The 25218-nt window shown below is 40.7% G+C and overlaps 1 protein-coding gene and 1 pseudogene across 1 annotated transcript in view; both read right to left on the reverse strand.

The window, feature by feature from the left end:
- The window catches only part of LOC136864369 (nephrin-like), a 1091365-nt gene that overhangs the window by 5617 nt on the left and 1060530 nt on the right, over positions 1 to 25218 (reverse strand). The window contains exon 11 of the mRNA XM_068226722.1: positions 2122 to 2424. Coding sequence (XP_068082823.1) covers positions 2122 to 2424 — 303 coding nt within the window. The remainder of the gene's footprint in view (positions 1 to 2121; positions 2425 to 25218) is intronic.
- On the reverse strand, positions 3383 to 3501 carry LOC136859387 (5S ribosomal RNA; annotated as a pseudogene).

A 25218-nucleotide genomic window follows, 5' to 3' on the forward strand; every position in this document is an offset into this window, starting at 1 on the left:
TGAAGGCACACACATCCCACTGAAATTTTGATGGTTCATAATGTCCAAATTCCAAAATTAAGATTGAAAATTTTTCATCATTATTTATTAATCTAGCATCTTGTGAAAATTTCATACAAACACGGTATCGTGTGTTACCTTATTGTATTGTACTCAATTCAGGCCAGTGAGATGAAGTTCCTGAGGAGTATGGTTGGGAAGACAAGGAGACAGATTAAGAAACATTGAGGTCAGGAAAGAGATATAGCAGATATCCTGGATTCAGGAAGCCAAGGCATTTGATAGGGTAGATCATGGAAGACTACTGGCAAAAATGAGTACTATTGGACTGGAAAAAAGAGTGACTGAATGGGTGGCTATATTTCTAGAAAATAGAACTCAGAGAATTAGAGTAGGCGAAGCTTCATCTGACCCTGTAATAATTAAGAGGGGAATTCCTCAAGGAAGTGTTATTGGACCTTTATGTTTTCTTATATATATCAATGTAATGTGTAAAGAAGTGGAATCAGAGATAAGGCTTTTTGCAGATGATGTTATTCTGAACAGAGTAATAAATAAGTTACAAGATTGTGAGCGGCTGCAGGGTGATCTCAATAGTGTTGTGAGATGGACGGTGGGCAATGGTATGATGATAAACGGGGTTAAAAGTCAGGTTGTGAGTTTCACAAATAGGAAAAGTCCTCTCAGTTTTAATTACTGCTTTGATGGGGTGAAAGTTCTTTTTGGGGATCATTGTAAGTACCTAGGTGTTAATATAAGAAAATACCTTCATTGGGGTAATCACATAAATATGATTGTTAATAAAGGGTACAGATCACTGCACATGGTTATGAGGGTATTTAGGGGTTGTAGTAAGGATGTAAAGGAGAGGGCATATAATTCTCTGGTAAGACCCCAACTAGAGTATGGTTCCAGTGTATGGGACTCTCACCAGGATTACTTGATTCAAGAACTGGAAAAAATGTAAAGAAAAGCAGCTCGATTTGTTCTGGGTGATTTTCGACAAAGGAGTAGCGTTACAAAAATGTTTCAAAGTTTGGGCTGGGAAGAACTGGAAGAAAGGAGACGAGCTGCTCGATTAAATGGTATGTTCCGAGCTGTCAGTGGAGAGATGGCGTGGGAGGACATCAGTAGACGAATAAGTTTGAGTGGTGTCTTTAAAAGTAGGAAAGATCACAATATGAAGGGTAAAGTTGGAATTCAAGAGGACAAATTGGGGCAAATATTCGTTTGTAAGAAAGGGAGCTAGAGACTGGAATAACTTACCAAGGGAAATGTTCAATAATTTTCCAATTTCTTTGCGATCATTTAAGAAAAGGCTAGGAAAACAACAGATAGGGAATCTGCCACCTGGGTGACTGCCCTAAATGCTGATCAGTAGTGATTATATTATATTGTGTATAGGGGTAGAAAAACTGAATGATAGGATAGAGAAGAATAAATTGAGATGATTTGGATATGTTATGAGAATGGAGGAGGGAAGGATACCAAAACAAGTTTTGAAGGCTAAGATAGAAGAAAGACAGTCAAAAGGGACACCCAGAGCAAGATGGATGGACTCTGTCAAGGACAGTGTAAGAAAAAGAAGACTGGATTGGAATACTACAATGGAAGAGGAGTGGTAGAAGGGGTTACAACAGTGGTGAAGTGTCATTAACACCCCGACCTGGCAGCAGCTGGACAAGGGAAAATGAAAATGATGATGATATACTTGATACAGACACAAACTCTTACAAAAATAAAATAAAAATGTATTTAATGTCACAGTCTCGTCCTATTACAATGTGTGCCATATTTAAAAGAATGGTTTATGATCAATTAAAAATGCCTACATAGGGTACCTAATTTTTTAAACCTATCATTTAGGAATATTTTCCTAGGGGTACACTGAACTTTTATCCATGAGTGTGGGGTACAATCTCATAATAGTTTGAGAACTTCTGATCTAGAGCAGTAGGAGGTAAAATAAACATTTTAAGGATGTTAAGTAGGATTACTCCATAATTAAACATTTAAGTGAACAATTATGAACCTAACAAAAGACTTATCCCTGCAGCAAACTAACCGACTCTTGCCATCCTATCTATGATAATCCCTAATTAATATTAACACAGTTCATACCATTTGTGTGTGGGATAACATCAGGGTTATCAGCAGCATCCTCAGCCTGAAGTGCAGTAGAAGTTATTCCACTGGATTTAAGTCCTTGGCTCTGTAAGGCCACAGTCAGACCCTTGTCACTGGCAAGTGAGTCGGCACTGCTCTGTTGATCGTCCTCGGTTCCATCGCACCAATCACATTCCATTCCTCTAACTCGGATCACCACCACTACTATAATACCTACGAGGCCCAGCGTGCCAACAATTCCAGCCAACACCCACAGAAATGGTATCACTTGTGTGAAGAAAGAGGTTGGGGTGGTATCTGCTGAAAAATCGAGAAACATACTTAGGATAATTCAAAATGTTACATTTGTTAAGAAGGAAGCCATATTTTCCACTGTCAACTTAGTTACCTAATATAACTTTAAACCTTTTCAGTCTGTCAAAAACACTAATTTAATTCAGTTCAACCTAATTCATTGCTTGATACAGGATTTTCATCTCAATTACAGCAGCATTATTTGTGATACAAAGTGAAATTACAAATAATGATTACTTAATCTTACCTAGACTAAATTAATTTAAACTTTAATATAATTAATTTAATCCTATATACCGTATTTATTGAGAAGCTAAACAACTTTCTGGATATTCTGGATTGCCTCAAGGGCAGAGTTTAACTACATAAAAAGGAATCAAAATTAAATTTGAACACTTAAGTTAATAGCACATTTATATTTGAAAAAAAAAAAAAAAAAAAGAACAATACATTGGTTATTAGGATATTAAGGGGAATATAGAGGGAACTACTCTGAATACACATGTGATTTTAAAATTGACAATGATCCTCGTGAAGTGGTGATTCAAAAGATTGATTCTGGACTTCTGTAAACCATGTCTGTTCCAGAAATTCATAAAAAGAAGGAACCTACTTATAGTGCCACATGCCCCTATCCAAACCAAACCCCATGGAACTACAGCCCTTGAAGGGCCTTGGCCTACCAAACGATCGCTGCTCAGTCCGAAGGCCTGCAGATTACGAGGTGTCGCGTGGTCAGTACGGCGAATCCTCTCGGCCGTTATTCTTGACTTTCTAGACCGGAGCCGCTATCTCACCGTCAGATAGCTCCTCAATTCTAATCACGTAGGCTGAGTGGACCTCGAACCAGCCCTCAGGTCCAGGTAAAAATCCCTGACATGGCCGGGAATCGAACGCGGGGCCTCCGGGTAAGAGGCAGGCACATTGTCCCTACACCACGGGGCCGGCTAAAAGGGAACTGAGCCAACGGCACGTAGTGTTCCCAAGCGGTCATCCATCCAAGTATTGACCACGCCCAATGTTGCTTAACTGTGGTGATCGGACGAGAACTGCTGTATTCAACGTGGTACGGTCGTTGGCAACATGGCCCTAAACATGATTTAAAGTGACTGATAGAATCTGAGGATGTTCTTGTAAAACAAAACATGCCTTTCTTTAATAATGTGTATTTTTTTTACAGGAATCTTATAGTGTTACTGAATGTGTTATAATAAGTGTTGGGCCGATGACCTACAGTAGATGTCCTGGACGAACAAGCATTGTCATCATTATCATCATCATCATGATAATAAGTATTTTCGACAGGGCTGCATTAATTCGAAATGGACAGACAAGATGAAATTTATGGTAAAACAGGGATGAAATGATTTGATATAGTATGTACCTATTCTAGGTCCGCCTCTGTGGTGTAGTGGTTAGCGTGATTAGCTGCCACCCCCGGAGGTCCGGGTTCGATTCCCGGCTCTGCCACGAAAATTTGAAAAGTGGTACGAGGGCTGGAACGGGGTCCACTCAGCCTCGATTCCCACCTCAGCCATCCTTGAAGTGGTTTTCCGTGGTTTCCCACTTCTCCTCCAGGCGAATGCCGGGATGGTTCCTAACTTAAGGCCACGACCGCTTCCTTCCCTCTTCCTTGTCTATCCCTTCCAATCTTCCCATCCCTCCACAAGGCCCCTGTTCCGCATGGCAGGTGAGGCCGCCTGGGCGAGGTACTGGTCATGGTCATTCTCCCCAGTTGTATCCCCCGACCAAGAGTCTGAAGCTCCAGGACACTGCCCTTGAGGCGGTAGAGGTGGGATCCCTCGCTGAGTCCGAGGGAAAAGCCGAACCTGGAGGGTAAACAGATGATGATGTACCTATTCTAATCGTACGGGGTGTGTGCTTCAGTACTTCAACGCACTGACAGAAAATAATAAACTGAAAAGGATTTTGTCCGCCTCTGTGGTGTAGTGGTTAGTGTGATTAGCTACCACCCCCGGAGGCCCGGGTTCGATTCCCGGCTCTCCCACGAAATTTGAAAAGTGGTACGAGTGGAACGGGGTCCACTCAGCCTCGGGAGGTCAACTGAGTAGAGAAGGGAAGTGGTTTTCCGTGGTTTCCCACTTCTCCTCCAGGCAAATGCCGGCATGGTACCTAACTTAAGGCTATGGCCACTTCCTTCCCTCTTCCTTGCCTATCATTTCCATCCCCACCAAGGCCCCCCTGTTCAGCATAGCAGGTGAGGCCGCCTGGGCAAGGTACTGGTCATTCACCCCAGTTGTATCCCCCGACCCAATGTCTCACGCTCCAGGACGCTGCCTTTGAGGCGGTAGAGGTAGGATCCCTCGCTGAGTCTGAGGGGAAAACCAACCCTGGAGGGTAAACAGATTAAGAAAGAAAGAAAAGGATTTTATTCACTGAACGTATATTCAACGAAACCTTCAGAAAACATATATCTACTATATCTGTTTGCAACCATGTTTACAAAACACACAGCTTCTAACAAAGAAAAGCGCACCCATAATAATGTATCTTTCCTATTCGTACAAGCAAATTGAACACCTAAAATAAATAAGAAATAAAGGGTTTCTGGAAGATGTTAGTGTCTAAGGGAATGTCTCCTAGCCTTTATAACTGCCTAACATCAGCGCCGCATAGAATACACTAATTTCTTGCACATCTCCGGGCTGATTTTCTGCCATACCTGAAGAACCACACTTTTAAGTTCCTCCTTCGGACGCACAAGTTGCCTACGGACGTTCCTCTTCAATGTAGCCCAAAGATGTTCGATAGAATTTATATCTGGAGACTGGGGAGATGTTCTAAGCTGCTTAGGAATGTTCCACATCAACCATGTCGTATTAATGTCAGCAGTGTGTTTTGGGTCATTATCATGCTGGAACATATAAACAGGTGGCATCCCCTTTTTTCGGCACTGTGCTTCACGTTTGCCCTCAGGATTCCATTATAGCCGTCCCTGTCCATTATTCCGTCAACGAAATGTATATTACCCAGACCTCTGGCTGACATACAGCCCCAAAGCATTACAGACCCACCACCGTATTTTACAGCTGGGAGTGTATTTGCCACATCATTGTCTGTGCCAATTTTTATCCATATTCTGGGGATGTCATCTGACCCAAAAAGGTTTACGTTTGTCTCATAAGATCAGATAACCATCATTCCGGAATTCGTTCTCCTTATCTATATGTTCCTTAGCGAATGTCAGTCTAAGCCGTTTGTTTTTCTACTTACGTAGGGCCTTTTCCGAGGGATTCTTCCGTAGTACCCATGCCGATACAGGATCCGACGGATGGGGGAGTTGCTGATTTTCTTTCCAGTTCGTTCCTCCGAGAGTTGCCTCAATACTGATGCACTTAATTTCCAATCTGACGTTATCAGCCGAACAACAAACCGTTCTTCCCTTTCAGTTAAACACTTTCTCTTGGGTTTCCTCGGTGTGTTCTTAATAGTACTTTTGTATTTGAATTGATCAACCACATATTACACCGTAGAATGCGTTCTGTTGATCAGCTGCCCACTCTTTCGTAATGAAAATCCTTTAAGTGTCAGTTTTTAGGGATGGGCTGCGAACGGAGTCGCGAAGAGTCGAGACTGCTACCTCTGGAACCGACACTCTCGACTCCAGTGTCGACTCCACTGATGCAGTAACGCCATCTATCAACTATTGTCGGAACTGCTTGGAATTATGGTTCCACGTTCCTACCTTGGTAACTCGTGATACGATGAATACAAGATGATTATTAGCCAGCAAACATTAAATATTGTTTCGGGATTTTATCATCGTTAGTGTTAATGTTGTAGGTCTATTTTGGCGACGATGATGATAATGATGACGATAATATGTCGTGGTAATAATAATCTGACAGTATACTTGTACATATTCCCCAATATTGACCTACGAGTTCAGCCCTGCGATGTAGGGGGTAACGCGTGCGCCTGTCACACGGCTGTTCTGGGTTCGATTCTCGGCCGGGTTAGGTTTTTAATTGTAAATGATTAATACCCCTGTCCTGAGGCATAAAACAGAAAAAAAGAAGCGAGTGCTTAGAGTATAATTTTACAACAAATATTTTACCAAACATTGTGCGTCATAATAGCCGTCTCCACAGTCTAGGGAGGTCGCGGGATCGATTCCGGCTAGGTCAGGGATTTTTACCAGTATCTCGGGCTTCGTGATCACGTTGAGGTAGAGACCGGGTCTAGAAAGCCAAGAATAACGGTCGAGAGGATTCGTCGTGTTGAACACAGGTCATCTCGTAATATACTCGCCTTCGAGCTGGGCAGAGGTCACTTGGTAGGCCTTGGGCTGTCGCGAAAAGGGGCTTTTGTGTATATTATTATTACTACTACTACTACTACTACTACTACTACTACTACTACTACTACTACTACTACTAATAATAATGCAACAAGACTTAGGCCCTAACGTGGTCCTTGAATTATAATGATAACCTACAACCTGTTTTCCAGTGACCGGGTCAGGAATGGAATGAATGAAGCCCTGATCCTGCGGCGAGGATAGGAATTGTACCGGTTGCCGAGGCCTGTCGCACTCCTCTGGGGCAATGATGAATGACTGAAAGATAAAATGAAATGCTCTTGGAAAGTGTTGCTAGAATGGAAGATGACAGGGAAAACCGGAGTACCCGCAAACACAAAACTCACGTGGAGTGACCGGGATTTGAACCACGGAATCTAGCGGAGAGAGGACAACGCGCTGCCGCCTGAGCCTCGGAGGCTTTTAATGGTGTAATCTATGTTCAAATTATGTTAGAGGATTTACCCATATTAGATTTGTTTTCCTCGTTCATGTGAAATTCATAATGATTTCATCATCATCATCATCTGTTTACCCTCCAGGTTCGGTTTTTCCCTCGGACTTAGCGAGGGATCCCACCTCTACCGCCTCGAGGGCAGTGTCCTGGAGCTTCAGACTCTTGGTCGGGGATACAACTGGGGAGTATGACCAGTACCTCGCCCAGGCGGCCTCACCTGCTATGCTGAACAGGGGCCTTGTGGAGGGATGGGAAGATTGGAAGGGATAGGCAAGGAAGAGGGAAGGAAGCGGCCGTGGCCTTAAGTTAGGTACCATCCCGGCATTCGCCTGGAGGAGAAGTGGGAAACCACTTCGAGGATGGCTGAGGTGCGAATCGAACCCACCTCTACTCAGTTGACCTCCCGAGGCTGAGTGGACCCCGTTCCAGCCCTCGTACCACTTTTCAAATTTCGTGGCAGAGCCGGGAATCGAACCCGGGCCTCCGGGGGTGGCAGCTAATCATGCTAACCACTACACCACAGAGGCGGACTCATAATGATGTACCATCGATATCTGTTTATCAATTTCCTGTTCACGACAAATAAAGACGTGAAATTAAATGTCCGTGGTCTGCTATGCCGATACTTTCTGACATGACACGTTTAATTTTATTTCAACTACACCACTACGCTCGTCGTCTTCGTTAACGATATCATTCTTCACTCTACAATACTCTTAAAAAACCCAATGGGCAAATGAGTAGCAACATGTTGATATTTCATGTTATTTTCCGCGCCTCGACACGCAAACGGCCCCGGAATGAGAGTCAAGTTCTCTTGGAGTCGCGAGGCTTCAAGCGAAGCGACCGTGCGGCCCCGCAATTCGCATCAAGTTAACTTGGAGTCGCGAGGCTTCATGCGAAGCGACCGTGCGGCCCCGCAATGCGCGTCAAGTTAACTTGGAGTCGAGAGGCTTCATGCGAAGCGACCGTGCGGCCCCGCAATTCGCATCAAGTTAACTTGGAGTCGAGAGGCTTCATGCGAACCGCGACCGGTGTTCGGAGTCGATGGAGTCGACGCTCTCGATTCCATGCTTCAGTCGCGCCCATCCCTAGTTTAAGTAGAGTTGTCTTAAGCTCCGTACTTAACTCTGCACACCTACCCATGTCCACCACAGATACACTAGGAAGGAGACTAACGCACTTCACCAGTCGTATGCCGTCACTGAGACTTTTCCGTGCACCGCAAACAAACAGTACGCATCATCCTGTCCACGTGTACAGACACAACTTGTACACACGTTTGTCGATGCCGGCACATTCATATCAAATATTCCTGTCTGTATGTAAATAAGTATGGTTTTGATTAACGAATTATCACTGACAAGCCATGTTTTTACCCGTAATGTACGTTTTATTCCAGTTTTTCAATCGTTAATGTGAATATACGAGACTTGATAAGAAATTGAAGCCTGTACGAATAAAAGAGCCACATACTATATAATATAAGGTCTGGCAAGGAAGATGGGTACATACAGTGACTCACATAATTATTCGGACACGTTAGTAATTATAGCCTTTGCTACACACTGTCCCTATATTTCAGAGAAAATATTGTACACGAAAACTAGTTTCTGACAGAACCCAGTTTGACAGATTCAACACGGCGTTGAAATGTGTACCGGTACTTTTAGTTAACAGAAGAGAACCAGTGACCCTGGAACCTCAGAACGCAGTTAACGTGCCTCAACAAAATTATTCGGACACCAAGCCAAAGGTAAAAGTCGTCAAATTGCTGAAATGTTACAAATGAAGAAAAGTACAGCCTCTGATATTATCACAAGATTCCGGGAGGAAGATAGGACTGAACATCTACCGCATACGGGACGTCCAAGAACTTTCTCTGTGAGAGAAGAGAGTTATATCACCAGAAAGCCAAAAAAGAACCCATGTGCTAGAAAACTCGTTACGGGGATTGCCGCAGATACCGGAAAGAAAGTGCATCCCTAAACAATATGGAGAGTGCTCAGAAGAGGTAACTTTCATGACTTTACTAAATAAAATACATTAAATAAGGAAAATATAAAAACCCTCTCGTATTTCAAGAAGGAAGCCCTTCATAAATCAAATAAATCGAAGAAAGAGAATGGTGTTTGCCAAAAAGTGTGTTAGAGAGGACAATGAGTGGTGGAAGGACGTTATATTTGCTGATGAGTGTAGATTTAACATATTTCAGTCTGATGAGAGGATAACAGTTTGGCGGCGTCCTAATACTGAGCTTCAAGAGAAAATCTGAAAGCAACTGTGAAGGATGGCAGTGGGCATTTAATAGTATGGGGGTGCATGTCGACGAATGGAGTTGGTGAACTGGTTTTTATTGAAGGTAAAATTTACCACTTTCAATATCTTAGAATACAGAGGAACAATATGAAAAAGAGTGCCGAAAAGATGGGGATTGGTGAACATTTTAAGTTTTATCAAGATAACGACCCAAAGCATATGACCTGGAATGTAAGGATGTCGTTATTGTTTAATTGCCCAAAGGTGCTTCATCCTCCCCCTTAAGCACCGGACTTGATTGCAATTGAGAACCTTTGGGACAAACTTGATAAGGAAATAAGAAAAACAACAATCACATCTACAGAACAGCTGAAAAACCGACTTCAAGAAGAGTGGCAGAAGATATCTCCCGATTACATCCGGAAATCAGTGGAGAGCATGCCAAATCGACCCAAGGAAGTAATTAAAATGAAAGGAAAGACAACCAGGCACTGAACCTTTAGGATCATAAGTAAAAAAGGAAAGTGTCCGAATAATTATGAGCAATATTGGTTTTGGTTTTATTTTGTTTTTTAATTATTATATTTTCATTGACAGTGTTCATTAGAAGAATGATGGACGTTTAGTTTTTATATTCCTTACAGAAACTTGTATTCAATTTATATCAGTGATTTATTATTACTGAAATCACTAATACAAAGAAAAATGTAATAAATCATATCTGTCCGAATAATTATGAGAGTCACTGTAGTTCTGGTAGGTGTAACAGTCAAATAACGCAGATTATATAATGCTACCGTCCGCCTCTGTGGTGTAGTGGTTAGCGTGATTAGCTGCCACCCCCGGAGGCCCGGGTTCGATTCCCGGCTCTGCCACGACATTTGAAAATTGGTATGAGGGCTGGAACGGGGTCCACTCAGCCTCGGGAGGTCAACTGAGTAGAGGTTGGTTCGATTCCCACCTCAGCCATCCTGGAAGTGGTTTTCCGTGGTTTCCCACTTCTCCTCCAGGCGAATGCCGGGATGGTACCTAACTTAAGGCCACGGCCGCTTTCTTCCCTCTTCCTTGCCTATCCCTTCCAGTCATCCCATCCCTCCACAAGGCCCCTGTTCCGCATGGCAGGTGAGGCCGCCTGGGCGAGGTACTGGTCATTCTCCCCAGTTGTATACCCCGACCAAGAGTCTGAAGCTCCAGGACACTGCCCTTGAGGCGGTAGAGGTGGGATCCCTCGCTGAGTCCGAGGGGAAAACCGAACCTGGAGGGTAAACAGATGATGATGATGATGATGTACCTATTCTATTCGTACGGGCTGTGTGCTCAGTACTTCAACGCACTGACAGAAAATAATAAACTGAAAAGGATTTTGTCCACCTCTGTGGTGTAGTGGTTAGTGTGATTAGCTACCACCCCCGGAGGCCCGGGTTCGATTCCCGGCTCTCCCACGAAATTTGAAAAGTGGTACGAGGGCTGGAACGGGGTCCACTCAGCCTCGGGAGGTCAACTGAGTAGAGAAGGGAAGTGGTTTTCCGTGGTTTCCCACTTCTCCTCCAGGCAAATGCCGACATGGTACCTAACTTAAGGCTATGGCCACCTTCCCTCTTCCTTGCCTATCATTTCCAATCTTCCCATCCCCACCAAGGCCCCCCTGTTCAGCATAGCAGGTGAGGCCGCCTGGGCGAGGTACTGGTCATTCTCCCCAGTTGTATCCCCGACCAAGTGTCTGAAACTCCAGGACACTGTCCTTGAGGCGGTAGAGGTGGGATCCCTCGCTGAGTCCGAGGGAGAAGCCGAACCTGGAGGGTAAACAGATGATGATGATATAATGCTACCCATATTTATTTTTCCTGGAAGTTTTGGTGCATTGTTATGTATTCTTAAGACTTAAGACTAATAATGTCAAATTGAAATGGAATTCTTAAAATAAACTTTCAAAGATCGTGTTCCGTACATATAGAACATAACGAAGAGATGTTAAAAACAGAACAAGAATGGCCAATCGGACACTGGTGGGATACGAATCCATTAGCCTTCCGATTTTGAAACAGAATATATTATTAGAGTCCGCCTCTGTGGTGTAGTGGTTAGCGTGATTAGCTGCCACCCCCTGACGGCCCGGGTTCGATTCCCGGCTCTGCCAAGAAATAAGGCCACGGCCGATTCCTTCCCTTTTCCTCGTCTATCCCTTCCAATCTTCCCATCCCCCACAAGGCCCCTGTTCAGCATAGCAGGTGAGGCAGCCTAGGCGAGATAATGGTCATTCTCCCCGACCCAGGACACTGCCCTTGAGGCGGTAGAGGTGAGATCCGTCGCTGAGTCCGAGGGAAAAACCAACCCTGGAGTGTAAACAGATTAAGAAGAAGAAAGAGGAATTTTATTCCGTCACCGAGAGAATGACAATACTTTTGTATGAAAACAAAACTGTACAACCATGGTACATCAATGGAACAAAATATTGTAACAATGAAGGCCGAGATTACAGCAGGGCCAGCGAAGGATGACAACGTGGGCGGGCTAGCAACGGGCGAAACAACAGCATTGACGAGTTGTTAAGGCTCGCGATAAGGAAGCTCCTGAAGGAAGGTGGAAGCTGGTTGACAATGCAGCAAGCACCCAGAATGATCTGAAAGTACAAGGCTCTTCTATGGTCCAGTATAAAGAGTGGGCACACTGAAACAGAGTCAATATTGAGTTAGTCAGTGGCGAGTGAACACAATCAGTTATGTGACGATCACGAGCCTGTGATGAGTGAGTCAGTCAGACGGCTACGCGCAGTTCAACAAGGTTTCAGTTGCGAAGTGAATTGTTCTGGAACGACACTGCGCTTTGGAGACCGTGTTGGAGACCGGGGTTTGACACGCAACTGAGCTGTGAGTTTGAGTGTGTGTTATGATCATGAGTAATTTTTTTCAGTTTGCTTTACGTCGCTTCGACACAGATACGTCTTACGGCGACGATGGGATAGGGAATGCCTAGGAGTGGGAAGGAAGCGGCCGTGACCTTAATTAAGGTACAGCCCCAGCATTTACCTGGTGTGAAAATGAGAAACCACCGAAAACTATCTTCAGGGCTACCGACAGTTGGGTTCGAACCTACTGTCTCCCGCATGCAAGCTCACAACTGCGTACCCCTAACTGCACGGTCAACTCGCCCGGACAGGAGTAAATTCAATCTATGTCTAGTGGTAAACTCAAACGCGAGTGAAATTGTAAAAGTAGTTTTATAAAATCAGTGGATAGTAGGTTGACTCAGTAAGAGCTAATAAATGTTGTCTGCTACAAGGACAGGTGGAACACCAGTACCGTACTTATAGAGGGGAATTGGGTAATATGGAATAGTCGGGAAATAAGTAATACCACAATATCTTGCCTGTAAGGTACTGCTCTCCCGTGGAAACTCGTCGAATTACGGTAAATGTTCTCATGATGCCTTGTATTCAGTTTCGACATGCTCGTGAGTGAGGTTAGTGCGTGGAGCAAGAATATTTGTTTTTCATATTTGAAAAGCTTTTGCAGGTAATTCTTTTAAAGCTTGTATTAATTACCAAAACTGAGTTTAGTCCTTGGAAATCCAATGTTACATATTGTACAAGAGTTGCTTATATTGCTACACCAGTGCAACTTCCTTGTTGTGCAAAGTTTAGGGCATGACGAGTCCTTTAATTCAAACATGGTGTCTCGGGATATATGGAATACTGTTTTAGTTTCAAAGTAAAATGACGTTTAAAATTAATTAGAATTAATTGCATTAATCCTGGTATATTATAACATTCAATTACCTATAGATCTCAGTTTCTGCATCTGTGACGTTTGTCACTGAATGAACAAGTGACTGTAAAAAGAAAACTCTGAATAATTAGTGTATACAGATTATCATTTAAGTTAATTACCAATTTTATTCTTTCTATTTTTAAAATTTCTGTATGTCCACCTGTAAGAACGTTCCTTAAATATAACTGAATGAATTTATTTAAGTTGTATTTTAATTTACATATTATTTACCCTACTATTCCATATTAGCCGACTATTCCGTATTACCCACCAACTGCAACTTTTTGAAAGAAATAATTTTGACGTGAAGACATTAACAATTTACAATTTAAGAATATAGATAATCTTGGCTAATTATTTGAATTTTCAAACCATATTTATTTATATTTCATAACTGACTTTGTGATAGTACATATATCACACCCCAGAATTATATGTAGAAGTTAGAGATATTATTGTCAGTATTCGATTTATTATTATTATTATTATCATTATTATCATTATCATTATCAGTATTTCATTTTTATATTTTGCCATTTTTATTTATAAGCTGGAAGATATCCACATATGTAGGTATGAGTAATTTGTTTTGCACGAGTGGGAAAACATTGCTTTAATAATTCTGGTAATTTGAATGAGTCATCTGGCTACCCCAGTGTTTGTTGATGTACTTGTGTCAGGAAATTCCATTAGTCATGTATATATCCCAGCCTGATGAGATGAGCTTGTTGTTGTACCAGGGAAGTTTGATGATTCATGTAAAACTCCCGAGTGTTTGTTTATAACTTGGGAGAAAGAAGAGGTTCACTCATGATTGGCTGACAAACACCAATCCAGACGTATCATCTGAGAGGAGGGGGATGTTGATGTCTATAAAGGTTGATGATACGGCGGCAACCAGGAACATTGTAAAGGACATTGTAAGGGTGATTGTAGAGGTGATTGTAAAGAAACGAGAAGGAAGATAACTACAACTACAGCTACAACTGAGGCACTGTACAAGTAGGAAGTGGTGCTGATACACGGTACTGGAGTGACACGGCTGCAATGGACTGGACTTCAAACGTTCGTGGAGCGTAGTCTTGTTATGTTCGTAGAAAGTGGATGATTGTGAGGAGTGCTTGCGCATTAAGTATTGTAGCACTTGTGGTGGCCTAGCATTATATTCAACCCTCTACCCTTCCTGCCTTTGAAATGTGGCGCCGGCTCGAGACATCCCAGGGTCGCTGACTGGGTACTACCCTCAGAGATATCTTCAGATATTATAAACTAACCTTAAATTAATCAAGCGGGAAGGATAAAGAGAAGAAATAAAATAATTAAATAAAAATCCGAATGAGAACATTTACGAATGCAAAATTTATTGAAAAAGGCTAAACTTTGGCAAAGCAAATATACTTCTATACAAACAATAAACTCTTCGGACCAAATATTGTTCACAACCTCTATCACCCTCGACTATAAAATATCAACCTCATGACTCATAGATTTCAAATCCTTCTAAACACATTACTTCATCTTTATTACAATTCCCTTTCATCTTATTCATCAACTCTACTTCAGTACTTCAAAATTTTTAATCCAATTCCATTCCACTCATATTTTGGTACCACCATATTTCAAATTTTTCAATAACAAAATATTATAATAATCTATCATCATGACCTTTGTTAATTTGTCAAAGTACCTTTTAAAATGTTCATACAACCAAAACTTCTTCCGTTCATTCTTTGAATAACAAATTCGTATTTGCTCTCCATACCTTTAAATTATTTCCTCACCATATTATAAACCTTGTAGTTACCATTTACTAAATACCAAATTATTTATTTAAATACACTCTTCAAAATGAAATGTATGAGGCTGTGTAAATTCATTAAGCAACATCCGCCGTGTAATTCACAACTCATCTTTTAATTAATTAAATCCATTAAATTCATTATAATTTACAAATTCGCAGTTATCAATGTCGGTATAATTGTTACCTTGAAAAATCATAAATTTATCCAATCACGTTTGTTAGATTTGGTAATTCAATCCAAAATTTTATATATCATAAAATTATTCATCACAAATTTTATATAAAAATAGTCCCTAATTTGAGTCCGAAACTATTTAACTTATTCTTTCTCAGTACCATCCTCCCCTCATATAATGCTGATAATATGGAACGCACGCACGAAATCGAAAAGTAACCCTGACATAAATAAATTAAATTAATTTACCGATTCATTAAAATGATAAATATCTCACATATGCTTAATTAGCTGTTTTATCATACACAAAACATATGCCTACCCTGTAGCAAGAAACCCTATACTATAATGTTAAATACATCTTAACCTACACTGATTCTACAGACAATGGGATAAACCTCATTGCCGCAAGTATAAACAACCATCGTGAACTGAATTCAACATCACAAGAAATATTGCAACTGCAAAATCAAAATTTGCATTGCCCACATATTGAAGAACATATAACATAAACAAACACAACATAATTTCAATCATATAGTCACAGGGAAAATCATTATACACTGGCTCGGCCGGGCATCGAACTCCGACCCTCAACATGGCATCATTACAGTGACCTATCATTATGCTTGCCGCAATAAACTGTCACGAAATATATCTGTTATTAATCAATTTTATTGTGCTGTCCTAAGTTCTACAAAACAGAATTATCTAACAAATGACTGTAATATATTTTACTTCTAAGACCCTACTACAGCTACCATAGCTTCTCTAATACACAACACGCCGTCCTGGTCTGCTGCCTTATCTCACGTCCGACTCGTTTCATTGACACGGCATTCTAATTTGTCAGCACCCACTTAATATTCTCTCTCTCTCCGCTCTAAATGAAGCCATATGTTTCCTCCACAATATCTGCGTATTCTTACTCTCGGTGCGAACAGTAACTAATCATATATGACACTCTCAATACATCTCATTTGTTCCATCTTTCACGTATATTTGTACTACCTTTTTCATTCAACATTCTCGGGAACACATATATCACTATGCCGGTATTTTACATCTGTGGCGTTGTACAATATCATTGGTTCGACCCTGCGGTTGGCAATCTGTGTCTTAGAGGTCCCTGCTTCAATACTAGCTAGCTATATTCCGGATAACTTAATAGAATGACACTTTATTTCCTACAGCACAAAATTTTAATTCACTGGTTAGCACTACCTGTTACTTACTGATGACATCTATTTCAAAAATCCCACTGTAATGTGCCGGAAAGATCAAGGTTCGAAACTTTGGCCATGGAAATTTTCTTGATGAACTTTCATGCGACATGCCAGGTTAATCTATCTATTCCCTCTCACTAATCCTTACTGATGCCTCCTACGTCATTAAATATTCACACACGCACACGCTAATATTTGCTAGAAGATCACGCACTGAGAAGAAAACAAAAAAACCCATGTTTCACACCCGTAATGGAAAATCATTATTTACACACATTATTTTCACACTCGCGAAGAACATATTTTAACACACGCTAATATCACAATATGTACACCCCCCTAGGCATCAACATAAAATAAACCTAAAAAGAAACCTAACTATCCTTGCTACAGTACTTAAAAAGGAAAATAAACGAATAATCATGCATTAATTTATTTACAGTTAACAGCTAATCATGCACATGCTAGATAATGAATCAGGGTACTTATCGACTCGGCGACGCTCCATACTCAGCTCCACGGCCTCATGGTTTCAGGTCGGCCCCATGATGTACTTAAGCCATCATGCTAATGGCCTCAAAACCTGAACCCATACCATTCTCCACAACCATGGTCTTCACTCTCGTTGCTTTCATGAAATCACACGCTCATCACTTCTTACTACACTAAAATACATATTAAAAAAAAACACAGATATAGTTAAATTATTCTAGCACATACACTTATTCACAATTGTAATATACACTTTGTCTCTGCTTTCCGCGAGTTTACACGTGGCACTGCGATGCGTCCTTGTTTGATCTCGCTCCGATCCTAATTTTCCAGTTAATGTTGTAAAAATTCACCTTCTTGAATTTACAAAAATTTCGGTCATTATTGAGTTAAATGCAAAGTCTATCGGACCCGTAGTATCTTCGACAGCTAGTTATTTGATAGGAAATGCTCTAGATTAGGGTTCTCGTGAACCACATACACGTACGTCCGACACGTTCAAATTTCCGTAGCAGAGTGTCTATTCTTAGCGGCTCGCGTCCTCTCCATGCACGCCGGATCCTGGATAGTGAGCTCGGGGAACCCCATCAACAATGATGTAACATCCCGTCACATATGCCTGCGATTATTTATTCCAATAAATTGTTGCAAATACGCCGTCTTTAATTATTGTTCTCAAATGGTTTAATCTTGTTTTCACCTTATCCCCTGGTGGATTTAATTATTTTTAAAGTCATTTATGCGGCACCCATCTTTAATTTACCCCCATCATTCCAAAACCTGCTCTGCTGCGATTCGCTGCCTGAAAATGTTGCCAACTTAAATCTGGTGATTTTGGTCATCACCCCTCATGGAATATTCCAATGCTTTCCATTTCATCATAAGATGACCTTGACACGTGGAACTATCTTTAAACCTGGGCAAGCGAAATGGCGCCACACATCCGGCCTATAATGTAACTGCGGCTATTCCCTCATATGCCATTTTTTTAATTTCTAATATTTTTAAAGACAATGATATGAGCCAATTGGGCTCATCTTTCCCCCACTTTCTTTTTGGAAAAATTACTGACAAAGGATTTTTCCAACCACACATCTTCCAAATATATCATTGTCTTTCCATTATTTACTTAACAAATCCAGATTTTAGACTCAAATTTTCTTCCTTAAGACGAGTATTATTCATTGTTAATTTAGTAACCACCTTCTCCATCATTCCTCTTAATTCAATTAATTCTTCACAGGCACATTCTCCGCCAGAACTTTCGTTTTCATCCATTTCTCCTCTGGGCATCTCGTATATAGTATCGTAGGTTAACATCTTCTTCTTCTTCATCTTCCATCTCATCGTCTTCTCCACAATCTTCTTCTCCTCCTTCATCTTCTTCAGGATGTCGTTCAAGATCGTCTTCGTCAACCATTGTTTCCTGGTCAATATTTCTCCTTGTGGGATAATATAATTTCAAATTTCCAGCATTATAAGTGCTTTCAACTCCTGTCTCTAAGTTTCTGACTTTATAAGAATTATTCTCATAGTCCTGTATGACTTCATATGGCCCAATATAAAGTTCAGCAAATTTATGATAAAATTTTGAACTAGGATTTGAGACTGCAGGTTTCTTCACGAGCACCAATTCTCCCACACGTAAACTTCGGTGGAACCTCTTATTACGCATTCTTCGCAAACGTCGTTCAGCTTGTTCCTTGAGATGTTGAGATGTATTCTGGACGCAAAGCTCGTGTGAAGGTCTTGGATCACTTGGTAACGGGATTATACCTTCCCATGGTCTTTTTGGATACTCATTATGGTGTACGACAGCGGGTATCTGGCCAGTTGATTCATGTATCGTTGAATTAATACTCTCAGTTATGATTGGCAATACTCTGATCCATTTCCAATGTTCATTCCGACAATAAATTCTACAAAACTTCCCAATCTCTCTCATAATTCTCTCAGCAGGATTTGACTGGGGATTTCTAATTGAACTGAGTACATGTCCTATTCCCAAATTCTGAGTATCCCTTTTAAAAATTTCGGACGTGAACTGAGTCCCGTGATCTGTTAATACAAATTCCGGCTTTCCCATCTGAGGTATAATTTTGTTCTTTATTTGACTAATAACGGCTTTCGTAGTTGCTCTTTGGATGGGGCATAATGTCACAAATTTTGTGAACACATCAACGCATACCAGAATATATTTTAATCCTCTACTTGCACGTGGCAAAGGGCCGTAGAAATCCATTGCAAACAACTCTTTAGGCTTAGAGGGTAGCACTGGCCTAGGAATTTGTCTCATTAAAAATGGACAAGGTTTAATTCGCTGACATATATCACATGTCATTATGACTTTCCGCACCATGTCTTTCAAATTTGGCCAAATAAAGGTTTCCTTAATGGTCGCCGTCACCTTATCAATCCCAGCATGTCCTATCGAATGATGTGTAAGCCAGATCAATTCACATCTCAACTGTGGTGGTACAACAATTCTCAATTTCGTGTGCTCTTCATCAATGAATTTGTGAAGTATGCCACTAAAGAAACTGTAATTTATAGCTTGTTTTTCTGCTTCTCTATATTCAACTGTTCCCGACTGCAATTTCTTCTGAAAATAATCCCTCAATTTCTTGGTCTCATCCCACAACTCTTGTGCTTCCGAAATGTTCCTAAGTTTTTCCAAAAACTGATTATCCTCTTGTGTAATTTCAATCAAATTTACTTCTGCTTTTCCAGATTCAGGATTTCTACTCAACGCATCTGCAATCACATTTAACTTGCCAGCACAATGTTCAAGAGTAACATCATACTGCTGAACAAATAAGCCCCATCGGCTAACCCTCTCGCTTGACATAGTCGTCTTGAAAAGGAAGGTTAAAGCTTTATGATCCGTCCGGATAATAATAGGATAGCCATAAATATACTTCCTCCAATGTCCCAATGCTGTAACAATGGCAAGCATCTCCAACTCCGTCGTAGTGTACTTAATTTCGTGAGACCGCAATTTGCGACTCATAAAAGCCAAATAATTTGCTTGGTAATCTTTGTTTTCCGACTCTTGATATAAAACCGCTCCAATTCCCACAGCTGAAGCATCTGTCTGAACTATGAATGGTTTTCCGAAATCTGGGTACCCCAATTTCACACTATTAGCCAATAATTCCTTCGTCTTCAAAAATGCATTCTCACAATTTTCATCCCATTTCCATTTCTTATCCTTCTTTAACAAATCCTGCAGAGGCGCAACAACTTCCGTATACAAAGGACAATGGTCTGAGAAAAAGTTACACATTCCCAAAAACTGACGAACATGTTTGATCCTCATAGGTCTGGGAAAATTTTGTATGGATCTGATCTTTACAGGACTGGGTTTGACGCCATTGCCGTCCACAATATGACCTAAAAACATGATACTTCTTTGACAAAAATGAGACTTTTCAAGATTTACTTTAAAATTTGCACGATTTAAATTTCCCAAAAGTTTGTGTAGTACATCAAAATGCTCTTCCAAAGTCTCCGTTGCAATCATGATATCATCTACATATCTGACTGTAGAATCTTTGACTTCCTGCGTTAAATTCTTATCTAGGGCTCGGATCAAAGCAGAACCAGCTGTCTTCAAACCAAAAGGTAATCGGTTAAAGATATACGTCTGTTGGTCGAACAGGAATCCTGTCAAAACCTTAGTAGCTTCATCCAACTCAATATGGTGATACGATGACGTTAAGTCAATAGTCGTAAAATAATGTTTGCCTCGGAATTTTCTCAACAATTCCTTGATAGGAGGGGCCTTATCGTATTCAGGCACAAGGCGTTGATTTATGGCCCTTGCGTCCAAGCACACACGGATGCTTCCATTAGGTTTTTCAACAATCACCAAAGGATTCAAAAATGGTGTAGGTTTTTTAGATATTAAACCGTTATCCTCCATTTCCTTGATTACTTCTTTAACTTTAGGGTAAAACTTCTCTGCTACTGGATAAGGTCTTTGTTTAAACGGTTCCCAACTATTTACTTTCAGCTCATATTTATAATTTGGAATCTTCCCCGGTTTGGATCCGAATACTGTTTTATGGTGGCCTAAAATCCCCTTTAATTTTGACTTATCTTCTTCTCCTATCATGGCTTCTGATACTTTATTCTTGACTTTGTCCCCGAAATCTGGTAACTCAGTCTCCCTTTCCAATGCAAAGATCATTTCCTCGAATTCTTCTAAAATAACATCCTGATTTTGATGTATGTTTCTGACTATCTCTTCCACCGATTGTTCTGCCAACCAAATTCTTTCTTCTCCCTCAACGTTTGGTAGTTGGTTTAACTGAATTTCTGACTGATCATCACTGAGATTGAAGCTTATTACATCCTTTTCCATATCAATAACTGCCTTAAATTCTCGGAGAAAATCAGCCCCTATAATCATGTTGAATTCCATTCGGTTCATTATAATGAATGGGTGAGACATGATATTACTTCCAACTTCTACATCTACATAAGCTTGACTTTTACATGTTGTAACTTTGTCTGGTATTATGCCTCGAATTTTAACTGATGCTACTGGTATAATTGGTATTTGACATTTCCTCTGTAATTCATCGATTAAAACTTGTGATACCACGCTGACGCTGGCCCCAGTATCCACCAAACACCTGACCCTCAGACTCCCAACTCTGACATAAATGACAGGTAACTTCTTTATTTCATTATTTACAAATCTATCTTTATCCTCTACAAGATCTTCTGGTCTAGCTATCCAAGAATCAATGGTTGCAATTGCCCATCCATGATTATCCTGATGGCGACGTCCTGCGGTTGCACTATCTTGGAATACTACATTTCGGCTTTTTTTAGCTCCACTTCCCTCCATTGAAAACCTTGGAGCATTTATGTTTAATCCACCAGATTCCTCTCTACGTCTATGAGCCTGATATTCCCTACTCTCAGCTCCATGACTTCTGTCCTGATTCCCTTGTTGAATCGCACTCTTCCACTGGTCCGACGATATTCCTTTCGTGGCCAACTCCTCAACATATCTTCTAGACTCATTCCTGCGTTCTTGAAGATCCATTCTGTCATTTTCTTCTCTTCGTGGTCGACCTCTTGCATCACCTGACCTATTATATGGTGGATATGGTCTTCTCATCTCTCCAAACCTTCCATATCTATATCGGTACCCCTGTCTTCGATTTCCTCCATAATTCTGATTATAATTGGATTCATGACTTCTGTCGTTGACTCGTCCTCTTCCAAATGATTGAGCTTTCCAATTTCTTCCCTGGTATCCTCCTCGATACTCTCTATTCTGATTATCATCGTTCTTGTTGCTGTACGTGTTGGTTCCCTGGGTCTTCCTCTCTGTTGAATTTTCTTCCTTGGTCAAGTCAATGGTATGGACTGTTTCAATGTTCCGACTCCTAGGATTATACAAATTCGATGTTTGATCTAATTGCCTTAACAATACTTCGGCCTCTACAGCTGTTTTCACGTTCGCAGCTATCAATGTCCTTTGCACATCCACAGGTAGCTGTCTTTCAATTGATGCAATTAACTCTTCTTCTGGAGGCGGACAGTCTAACTCCCTAAGCTTCAAAAGTTGCCCACTGAAAAAGTCTGCGTATCTCGTGGGTACTGTGCTCTGGTATTTTCGTGAATACAGTTCAAGTCTGAGTCCTTGTTGAACCTCCTGTCCCCAGTATTTTTGCAAAAAGGCACGCTTGAATCCTTCGTAATCGTCAAAACAATATTTGAATGCTTTAAACCAGATCAATGGTTGTCCATCTAGAAATCGCTCTACAATCCTCAACTGTCTATCCGGATGAATTCTATTGTCCTGAATATATTCTGTCATCTCTCTAAGGAAACTTTTCGGTGTTATCTCGGGTCCGCCAGTGAATTTCCTTGGCTTTCCCTCGGATAATCTCATCAATTCAAAATATGGAATTGGTCCCATAATCTGTGGCGTTGAAGTTCGTTCTTCAAACGGTTGGTTGGTAGTTTCAGGTAAACGGGTCTGATCTACTCCATTTCCCAATCCTACACTACTAGAATGGCTTCCTGCTTGCTCTAAGACGTTCTGTTTATTTATCATTGATCGCATGAGCAGTTCGCCCTTAGTCTCCTGTAATTTCAATATCTCGACATCATCCTTAAGTCCCTTGATTTGTCCGATCTCCTCTTTCATTTCTTTCATTAATTCTTCGCATATATCCACCTTCACTTCCGTCTTATGGCATTTATGAGCCCATTCACTAACTTGCTTAGTTACTTCGCAGCCTTCAGCTCGAAGATCCGCTTGCACTCCATTTATTTCCTCCAAGAGTTCTTTCCTATTTTCAGCCATCTCTTCTTTCAGTTGGTCTTCTACCTTCTTAACTTCTCCATGGACATTATCTCTCAATTGCAACAACCGGTCATTGAATCCCTCGGCAGTCTTAACAAACGATTCATGTGTTTCTATTTGTAACTTGGTAACTTTGGCGTCTGTCAATACAATAGCTTCCTCGATATCAACCATCTTATCCTTGATCGAATTTACGGCTTTCTGTTGACCCTCGACGTTTATTTCGACTTGACTCAGTTTCTCCGACAACCTGGCATCTACTTGCGATACTGTTAAAGCAACCTGATCTATCTTTTCTTCCAACTTGTCACTGCGGGTAACTGCTTCCATTCGGACCTCTTCTATCTGCTTCTCTAAACTTTGAGCATTCCTATCACAGCCCTCTTTAACTATAGTTATCTCTGTCGATAGCTGATCTTTGATACTGACCATCTGGTCCCTAACTTCTTTAAATTGTTCATTGACACCATCCTTAACGTCTTTAAATTGTTCATTGACACCTTGAAATTGTTCATTAGTGCTTTCCTTCGCTTCCCGAAATTGTTCATTAATGTCCTCCCTCAGTTCATTCATGAGTTCGGTCATAAGACCCTTCATCACCTCCACATCTACCATATTATCTCACTGAGAAAACGGGCCTTCCCTCTAACCATGTGCCGTGGATATGAGAAAGAATAAGTTCAAATTTCCATAATTATTATCATATAATTTAATTCCAGCTTCTTTACTTTACGTTACGTGGATAATATCAATCAAAAATTTGGCCAAACATTGCCATCTAAAAGCTGTCCCTATTTCATCTACATTTTGCCAAAGTTTATACAAAGAAAGCAAAACCCGAAATAAATTCGCTAACAAATAATTAACACAGCCCCAAAGAAATTTAACATTGAACCACCGAATATCGCGATACTATCATTGGGCTTTCGAATTATTAAGTACTTCACATACAGTACATGCCAGTATACAAACACATGCCCTCAGCATTACGGCGGATATGACCGAAACAATGGTCCATATCGTCGTAAACTGACACCATAACATTTGTCACTGCCATTTTCCACAACTTGAGACCGAGGTCATCTCATCCTTCCACGAAAATCTACAATTTCTTAACTATTGCCCCTGGCTGAATTTATTTGAAGAATAAACCAGACATTTTTTTACCTCGTTTGGATTTAACACAATCCCTCTATTCTTTTGGGCATTTCTATTAAGTGACTGTCATGAGCCTATGTCCATAACAATGGTACTCACGATCTGTTCTCATTCAGTTTCGCAAAATAATCTACATTTACATGTCACTCATAAAATATCTAACAAAATCGTGAAACCCGAAATTTAGGATTTTCCAAAAATTTCCAAAATTTCTATCATCACCATGATCAACTTGGTTCCACTTAATGGGTAAACACACAATCGTGCCCCACGTCACGGGCGACAACTCAACCCTCTACCCTTCCTGCCTTTGAAATGTGGCGCCGGCTCGAGACATCCCAGGGTCGCTGACTGGGTACTACCCTCAGAGATATCTTCAGATATTATAAACTAACCTTAAATTAATCAAGCGGGAAGGATAAAGAGAAGAAATAAAATAATTAAATAAAAATCCGAATGAGAACATTTACGAATGCAAAATTTATTGAAAAAGGCTAAACTTTGGCAAAGCAAATATACTTCTATACAAACAATAAACTCTTCGGACCAAATATTGTTCACAACCTCTATCACCCTCGACTATAAAATATCAACCTCATGACTCATAGATTTCAAATCCTTCTAAACACATTACTTCATCTTTATTACAATTCCCTTTCATCTTATTCATCAACTCTACTTCAGTACTTCAAAATTTTTAATCCAATTCCATTCCACTCATATTTTGGTACCACCATATTTCAAATTTTTCAATAACAAAATATTATAATAATCTATCATCATGACCTTTGTTAATTTGTCAAAGTACCT

The sequence above is a fragment of the Anabrus simplex genome, chromosome 1, assembly GCF_040414725.1.
Source record: "Anabrus simplex isolate iqAnaSimp1 chromosome 1, ASM4041472v1, whole genome shotgun sequence".
Lineage (NCBI taxonomy): Eukaryota > Metazoa > Arthropoda > Insecta > Orthoptera > Tettigoniidae > Anabrus > Anabrus simplex.